This window comes from Trichechus manatus, unplaced genomic scaffold, assembly GCF_000243295.1.
Source record: "Trichechus manatus latirostris isolate Lorelei unplaced genomic scaffold, TriManLat1.0 scaffold00072, whole genome shotgun sequence".
Lineage (NCBI taxonomy): Eukaryota > Metazoa > Chordata > Mammalia > Sirenia > Trichechidae > Trichechus > Trichechus manatus.
The window spans coordinates 1,132,247-1,141,388 of record NW_004444008.1 but is presented as its reverse complement, the minus strand read 5'-3'; the positions used below and the strand labels follow the sequence as shown (position 1 = coordinate 1,141,388).

Genomic DNA, 9,142 nt, shown 5'->3' with positions numbered 1-9,142 from the left:
TCCTGTGGGCTTGTACCTTCAGGCCCATCAGAGTTTGTACTGGGACGTTTTTGTTTTCATGTGGCAGTCATGTCCTCTGTTTTCTTTATGTCCTCAGTCTCTGGTAATGCTGGCCTCATGACTTGCTCTGTGTGTCAGCTGTCCCGTTGGAATGCCGCTGCGTGGGGGTGCGTTGTACAGAGTTGCTATGTGTTCGTTGTTGATTCCTCAGTGCTCAGCTGTGGGTAGTTGTATGACGGAGCCCTCATACATTTTAGGTCACTGATCTGACAACTTGTATATCATAATTCCTGTGGAAGGAACTCCTTGTTGGGAAAGAAGTGCTTGTTCCTCCCCAGTGTTCTTTCTGAGGTACCAGAGGTGGAGCCTTGTAATGAACAATGGTGTTTACTGGAACCATTTTAAAAGAGAATCTTCCTCAAACATGGCAAAACCTTTCCTTCTGAGTATTTGGAACCACATTTTGCAGAGGGGGGAAGGTCTGAACTGACTGTTTGGAATGTAACTTTGTGTTGAAAGGTGCAGTGGGGCTAACACAGGTCAGTGGGCTGTGTGTATCGGCATCGATCGGCCTGTGCCGGCTTGCTGTGTGTTCCCAGCGCTCGTGGCCAAGGCTTACTCTTAATAACAGAGCACCAGCTTCACCTTTGCTCCTGTTTGCTTTGCCCCATCTTGTGTACTTTGGGAAAACAGATAACGTTGTTTGAGTGCTAACCTGTGTGTACACAGCTTTGCCTCAGGCTCATGGCCGCGAGTGAAGGACGATGGTATCTGGTGACTGTCCTGCTCAGAGGCCGTTTCTGTTGGCATCCACAAAAGAGTTCACATGTGGTTTGCCTCTTAAGTGACTTCTGGTTAAATGGGACAGTAGTGTAACTTTTCAGTTCACTTTAACTTTTTGTAGAAAAAAATCTTAAGTGCAGTATAGTTATTAAAAGTTAAGGTAGCGCTACGTGGCTGTTTTATATTTTGAGTGAAGCTGTTTTTAAAGCTACATGAAATTAAACGTACTTTTCCTTTTACAGTTTATTCCCCAGATATGCCTTCACGGCTTCCAATCCAAGACATTTTTGCTGGTCTGGTGACAAGTATTGGCACTGCAATACGGTACTGGTTTCACTACACGCTGGTGGCCTTTGCCTGGCTGGGAGTCGTCCCTCTCACCGCCTGTGAGTGCCCATCTACTGCGGTTGGAGTCCTTTGAATACCGTGTAGCTCTTCAGTATTATGAAGTGACATTGTGTCATGTTTTTGTTTGAATGCTGTTCACTTATTTGATATTAGAATATCATGACTTAGGAATACCTCACTTAAAAAACTATTCACCTGCATTAAGAACTCCTTAACAGGTCAGTTTCTGAATGAAAGTGGGAGAGAAAAAACACAGAATACAGAGGCTAATAGTGAAAATTCATGAAGGAATTACAAAAGCAAGATCAAACAATTTGAAAGAACTCAAATTTTATTCTGTAAAGATTTCTAGAGCTTTCTAGGGCTGCAAATGATGGACTCCATCTCGAAACTCTTTGTTCTTTTTAAAGACTCTCACATGCCTGATGGTCATGAATAACTAGGATGCTCACCTTTCAGATACAGGAGGCCTCAGGGGGTTAGTTTCTAGTCCACTGACCCTTAGTGGAGAGCCCTGGTGGTGGCACAGCGGTTAAACGTTTGGCTGCTAACCAAAAGGTCGGCAGTTCAAATCCACCAGCCGCTCCTTGGAAACTCTAGGGGGCAGGTCTGCTCTGTCCTATAGGGTCACTGTAGGGTTGCTATGAGTTGGAATCCACTCAGTGGCAGTAGGTTTGGGGTTTTTTTTTGGTTAACCCTTTGCTGATCACTGTTAGGTTCATTGTACTTGTTAAAGACTGAAGGAGGTAGGCAGTATGCGGGGCCAGGGATGATTCCTTAGAGTTAAACCAAAAAAGACTTTTGGTAATTATAGTTGATATCCTCATGTCCCCTTAAACTAAAATCAGGTGAGTTTGATCACCCATGAAAATAGAAGTCTTGCGTGAGACATCAAATCGCAGTATGGATACACACCGCTGGAGATGTGAATTGGTGCACTAGGGAAGTGAACCAAGGAGCTTCCCCCCGCTTGTCACACAAACGGACGAGGGGTTGCAGGTCTGAGAGGAAAGATGAGAGACAGAGGCCAGGCCCACTGTGTCAGCAGCTGTCTGATCAGAGGTTCCAGGAGGCAGGGAGACGACAGAGATGGGGAGGTGGTGGGAGAGCTGGGCATGGGGAGAGCTGGCTGAGGGAAGGAGAAAGGCTCCCCACCAGCACTGCCCAGAGGTCCACGACCGCCCCCACCTCTGATACCAGCTGCCAGTTCAGGGGTTCCCCACCCAGCCTCAGATTCAGTAATTCACAGAAGGGTGCAGAGCTCGCTGACAGCTGCTATGCGCACACCATGGTGTATCGCAGGGAGAGCGTGCAGGTCAACATCAGCAAAGGAAAGAGACGTGGGGCCGAATCTGGGGGGTCCGCACGCGGAGCTGCCATCGTTCCCTGCACTGATGTGCGATGGCACACACAGAGTACTGCCAGCCAGGGAATCTTGCCTGCACCTCGGCGTCCTGGGGCTCCGTCACACAGGCACCACTGAGTGATTGGATTCCCCCGTGGGTGAACCTGCCTCCAGGTCACCTGATACCTCACAACCCAGACCCCCCGTTTAAATCAGCCCCTACCTTAAGACTGTTGGGTGTGGCGTGCCCCACCCTAAACAGGGACACTCCTATTAGGTACCATATAGATGATTCCCCAAGACCCAAGGGCAGAGCCACAGCTCTCTTTGGGCAAGGCCAGATTCTCTACTACATGCAGACACGTTCTGCAGGTTTTCCAGAGCTGGGTGAGAGGCAGTGATAGGGGTGTCTAGATGGTTCCAGATTATCCTACAAAATAATGAAAATTATACTGGCATCAGCAACATTCAATGCTAGAAGACAGTGGAAACATCAAAATTTGATAAAATTTTTGAACCTAAAATTCCATACCCACCAAACTGTCATTCTCAGATAGAATGACAAAATACAGACCTTTCTGTAGATACGAGGGTTCAGAAAGTTTAGCATCTCAAACTTTTTAGGAAGAACCTGAGGTGATCCTTCACTAAAGTGGGCAAGGATTGAAAGAGAGGATGCTGTGGGTGACCTTGTTCTTTAGTGGATTTGTAATGTAGCGCCCTCTACTAAAGACGCCCCAAATCCATGGGCCGGTTTGCCTATCGACAGACCTTTGGTTTCTTGCCAATTTTACTTTGTTACAAACATACTTGCTTTAATATTTTATACCCAGACACAGGTAATTTCTGTTACAGAAAATCTTTTCCTACCTTTCTGTTTTGACATGGCGTTTGAAAACAGCCGTTGAAGTCACTGAGAATCTCTGACACGAGGCTGCAGGGACGTTGAAACTAACACATAGCACTGGTTTGAAAGAAAGTCTCAGCTGCTGCTTCGTGGGCCCCGTTCCCAAGTCTGTAGTCCGTGACCTCACTCTGCCCTGCCTTTTCTAAGAGAGTAAGGGGATGGGTGTGCGTTCACCCACACTCCATCTTTCCCCTCGTGATCTGCATTTCAGATTTTCCCTTGAATCTATGCTTTGTAAGCATTGATTGTAAGGTTGCTGTTGGAGCGCGTATGCTACGGAAAAATCCTCTAATTCCAAAGATGTCCAGTACCCCAAATTCAAACTCTTTAGCAAACTTAATGTATTTTAGAATTCTAGGTTATAAAATTTCTGTGTAGTATTGTAATTTTGCAGATTTTTACTTTAAACCATTTTTTGTTACTCAAACATCTAAGCTCATTTGATGAAAAACAAGCAAATCTATATAGAATATAAACTTTAAAAGTTATCGAATGACATTTATTCTTCGCTATCACTGTTATTATTTATGCTTGACCATGGTTTTTAAAATTTAGTGCTTTGAGAACCAGACTTGCAAAGACCAAACGCTTACCCCTGCGGCCCCCACTGCCTTCCATGTCCCCAAGTCCCTGGCGCGCGTGGTGACCATCTGCCCTGCCCTCTCTCGCAGGCCGCATCTACAAGTGCTTGTTTACGGGATCTGTGAGCTCCCTGCTGACCCTGCCGCTGGACATGCTGTCCACGTGAGTACCGACCGGACGCGGAGAGGCTGCTGCGTGGCGCTGGGGCGCGTTTCTTTCTCCACACTGTGGTGTTTGTTCTGATTTCAAAATCCTCCTGCTCGAAGGACAAGTGGTAGTCTGCGTCTCTCTCTCTGGCAGTTTGGCCGTACCACAGGTAGCCGATGCAGGTAGATGGTGTTGCCTTGCAAACCTGCCTGTTGGGAGGACCCGTTAGGATGGTGGGGTGACTGCTAAGCAGGCTGTTGTGCAGGGCGAGATGGACGGCGTTCACTCAGCAGGAGAAGTTGTATTTTTAACAGCATGTACATTTGAACTCACATTGATTTTTTAAATGTTTCTCACGATTTTTAAAAACCTCTTTGTTGTCATTGTTGTGCTTAGTCTGACACTGGCCTTGTGATTTCATTTTCTTGGGAAGGACAGAGCACGCGTGGTTCATTCTTCACTGCTGTCAGAGTTAGAGCTCCATAGATGATGGGGCAGATCAGGGTCAGCAGCCTATCGGGCCTACACAAGATAGCACCACATTTGCTCGGTCATCTCTGTGCCTGGCTGACCTTGGGCCTCTGACCCCTGGGTGAGTAAAGGCAGAGAAAACCTCCGACTCAGGCTGTTCTGTGGAACGGAGACACTTCAGCCATATGGCCCAGGAGAGAGACACAGAGGGTGTTCAATTTTGGACAGAGATGAAATCAAGGAGGAGGGCTTTTAGGTCTCTTGCGTGGCCATCGGCACTTTAGTCGTGGAGAATGCGTAGAAGCATTACACGTTTCTGCAGCTAGGGGTCCTAACTGCTGGTTTTGCCTTATTTTGGATAGACCTGACAAATTATTTAATTTATATCTGTTTCCTTGGCAGTTCAGAGAGTACATAAAATAAGAGATTTTGAATTTGAGCCTTACTTGCATTGGAACTGTGTTTTGCTTTCGTTGTTGAAGAACAGCTTTGATAAAGCCGTGTTTGGAAGCAGCAAGAGCCTGGAGAACAGAGCGTTCACGGCCAGGCCATGACAGAAGGGGATGGTAACCTGACACGCTCCAAGGGTTTAAAACAGTGGCAGGAGAGAGCCCTTGTGTAAAAACAGACCCTCTGCCAAGTGGTGCGAAGCAGTGCGTGGGAGACACACAGGCCTCTGTTGGGTTTCTGACGTTGGTGTTTGCCTCAGTGTCTAGAACAGCGTCTGCACAGGGAAGCGGGAGGAGTCAGACTTAAACAACCCAGCTGTCACTCATGCTGTCCTTCTCCGTGTGGGGGACGCAGCTCTCCTCGGCCTTCCACGTAGATGAGTCTAGAACAAACACGTGTGGGACGAAGGGAGGGAGGTCGGGAAAAGCAGGGGCAATGCTGAGAGTCATGGAGGTTCTCTTTTAAAATCTATAAACTAGAAAAACCATTCAAACCGTTAGAAACAGGGCAGTCTTGTACTTTTTATTCCAGTGTTACGATTTTATATGTCACTGTAGCTTTTGGGAGCACAGTGTAGAGCCAGCCAGCACCTCAGTTATCTAGGAAGGGGGACTTGAGTTTCCACCTGTGCTACTTAATAGAGCAACTTCCTGCTATTTAGTGCCATTGGAATGGAATCTGGCGGCGTGACTGGGCCTGGGTGGCTGAGGACGGCCTTGGCTGGGGCGCCGTAGTCTCCCCTCCCCCCCGCCCATGACCTCTCATCTCCCAGAGGGCATGGTGGTCCCTGGGAAGCATTCTAAAAGGTCAGGAGTGGAGCCTTGCAGGGTCTAGAGATGAGACTCTGGTACTTGCCAGCCTCCTGCTGGTCCAAGAAGTTTCTAGGCGAGGGGAAAGGACTGTACGGTGGGCGACCACTTAAAAGTGCCCCGCAGACAGACAGTTCTTGTTCTCATTGCTGACCGCACCGAAGGGTAGAGGGGAAGGGGCCTTTTAGCCTCAGCCGATCACCATTTAATGGTCTGGAGGGCTCTTCAGCAAGGGGTGGTGAGGACCCCTTGGATGCGGGTATGTTCCAGACGACATCTTCCTAGGGGCTGCGTCAGTTCAGTTAGGGTTAGGGTCAGGCTTGGAACCACGAGGCTGTGGTCTCCCAGAGGATGCTTCCTCAGGTTTCCCATGGAAGAAAAGAAGTCATTCCATTCAAACAGTGCATTTTCCAAAGCTGCCAAGATTCTCGGGTTATCCTGAAGTCACAGACATGGACTAGAGAGGAAAAGAAGGAACATCTCCAGTGTTACAGGGAGCTGTGTGTCTCCACCGTGAGAGCAGTTCCCTGAGGGCGGCCACACTGGGCCGGCAGAACTTGCTGTTGCTTTGTGGTGAGGTTTTCCTCAGTGGAGGGTAGGCGTGTCACCCCCGCCGTCCCCGCTGTCCGTGTTGTCATGTGCTTGTCCCTGGGGGGCTGCGCCCCTTCCCGTCGGCTGATTCTCACTGGTGTGCTCGCTCGTGTGGGCCCGGGTTTTGCTGCCTGAGCCGTCAGCACCGTGTGTGAAGTCAGGACGCGAGGCTGTGGGCTGGGCAGGCTTGTCACGCTTGGTGCCGGGCACGGATTTGGTGCTGGCTGCTCAGGAAGGAGGCTGTGGTTTCCACGTAGTTCCGACGCCTCTGCCTGCTCTCGTGTGTACATCCGGTCAGCTTTTCAGATGGAATTTCATCATCATCAGAACTGATTTTCCCCCAGGAGATGATGATTTACTGTTTGGCTGTTCTTTCTGAGGTATTAGTGTACAAGCAGATGTTCTTAGCTTTGTCTCCTAATTTAAGTGTCCTTGGGAGGAATGACATGCATCTTTTTTGACAGGGAGAACCTGCTGGCGGACTGCTTGCAGGGCTGCTTCGTGGTGACCTGCACGCTCTGTGCCTTCATCAGCCTGGTGTGGCTTCGTGAGCAGATCGTGCACGGTGGTGCCCCCATCTGGCTGGAGCATGCCGCACCGCCCTTCAACATCGCAGAGCACCACCAGCATGAGGTGACCGCCACCTCCCTGACTGTGCTCTGAGCCGCAGCCCCTGGCTCCCTTGGTTTTCCCCTCGTGAGCATTGTCAAGCCCCTTTGGAAAGCAGGACAGTGGAAAGGTTTAGGACAAGATAAAAGGAAGCGTGAAAAATCAGAAGAATGCTCTTGTGGCTTTGCCTCTGGGTTTTCTGGGGAGCCTGGCCCCTTTGTCGGTTTCTTGGTGTGTAAAAGCTCTCCGTCCCTGCTCTGAGCGGGGGCCGCTGGCCACTGTTGATCCTATTTTGTACAGTTGTATGTTCTCAGTGTGTAAAGTGATCTCATCAAACACTGCCAAACGGTGCCCTCCACAGAGGCGTCAGGAGCGTACCCTCCCACTATTCCTTCATCCTCTTTGAAGAGACACATGTTCAACATGTCCCTGTAAACATGGCACCACTCTTACCGGGCCCAGCACTACCCGTGTCCTGCTCCATGTCCTGCAGTGTCTGATGCATGTCCTCTGCTAGGATGCCCTGTAAACCACTCCACCTGAGCCTCTGCGTGTGGCAGGTGCAGAGCTCAGGGAGAGTCCTGGGAGGTGCACCTGCCAGTGACGGTCCCTGTGTGCAGTCTGTCCTGCTGAGCGGAGATGGGACCGCTCTTCCCCAGCTGTCTCGCTGACAACAGCAAATTAAGTTCTATATGTATATATATGTATAGCTATAAAGGGTTACAGAAGGATGTATTCGAAACAGTCAGCTTTGCAAACCCGTTTCCTGTAACGCTTTGTGAAATGTTAACCCTTAAATTATACCTAGTGAGTACGTAGTTTGTTCTTCTATACCAAGTTGATCCAAAGTTGAATACGGTCAGAAAAGATGACTTTGAGAGATGCTGTTTTGGAAGTTGAGTAGAGTTTTTGTTTGCTTGTTCGTTTTTTTGAGAGGGAGGATGAGGTTTGGCAAAACTGAGACAAGCTCCCTAAACTTCCAGGCTCTTCTGTCGTTCCAGGTGCCAGCAGGAGGGAATGGTGCTGAGAACATCGCCCCTGATCAGCCTGCAAACCCGCCCGCTGAGAACGTGGTGGTGGGGGAGAACCCCGACGTTCAGGACGACCAGGTGGAGGAGGAGGAGGACAATGAGGAGGAAGACGATGTGGGCGTGGAGGACGCAGCCGATGCCAACAACGGAGCTCCTGGTGAGGCTGCTGGCATCTGCACCACTCCTTGTCCACAGTGGGGACAAGGACCGAGTTCTCAAATCTTAGTGGTTTCGAAGTTCCATTTTGAACCTGTGTTTACTTTATTTTGGAAAATTTATGTTTATGAATATGGTGGTGGTGCTGTAAGGTGCCCTCAAGTCACTTCCGACTCATAGCGACCCTATGTACGACAGAACAAAACACCACCGTGTCCTGCTTCTTCTTCATGATCATTATGATGTTTGAGCCCATTGTTGCAGCCACTGTGTCAGTCCATCTGATTGAGGGTCTTCCTCTTTTTCTCTGACCCTCTACTTTACCAAGCATGATGTCCTTCTCCAGGGACTGGTCCTTCCTGACAACATGTCCAAAGTATGTGAGATGAAGTCTTGCCATCCTTGTTTCTAAGGAGCATTCTGGCTGCACTTCTTCCAAGACAGATTTGTTCCTTCTTCTGGCAGTCAATGGTATATTCAGTATTCTCCACCAACACCACAATTCAAAGGCATCAGTTCTCCTTCAGTCTTCCTTATTCATTGTCCAGCTTTCGCACACGCATGAGGTGATTGAAAACACTATGCCTTGAGTCAGGCGTACCTTAGTCCTTAAAGTGACATCTTTGCTTTTTAACACTCCAAAGAGATCTTTTGCAGCAGATTTGCCCAATGCAGTACATCGTTTGATTTCTTGACTGCTGCTTCCATGGGTGTTGATTGTTGATCCAAGTAAAATGAAATCCTTGAGGACTTCGATCTTTTCTCTGTTTATCATGATGTTGCTTATTGGTCCTGTTGTGAGGATTTTTGTTTTCTTTACATCAAGGTGTGATCCATACTGAAGGCTGTGGTCTTTGATCTTCAGTAGGTGCTTCAAGTCCTCTTCACTTTCACTTTCAGCAAGCAAGGTTAT

The 9,142-nt window shown here is 48.7% G+C and overlaps 1 protein-coding gene across 1 annotated transcript in view; it reads left to right on the top strand.

The window, feature by feature from the left end:
- Positions 1-9,142, top strand: part of MARCHF6 (membrane associated ring-CH-type finger 6) — an 80,635-nt gene that overhangs the window by 30,963 nt on the left and 40,530 nt on the right. Inside the window, exons 4-7 of the mRNA XM_023734821.1 lie at positions 1,026-1,169; positions 4,055-4,127; positions 6,898-7,066; positions 8,044-8,230. Coding sequence (XP_023590589.1) covers positions 1,026-1,169; positions 4,055-4,127; positions 6,898-7,066; positions 8,044-8,230 — 573 coding nt within the window. The remainder of the gene's footprint in view (positions 1-1,025; positions 1,170-4,054; positions 4,128-6,897; positions 7,067-8,043; positions 8,231-9,142) is intronic.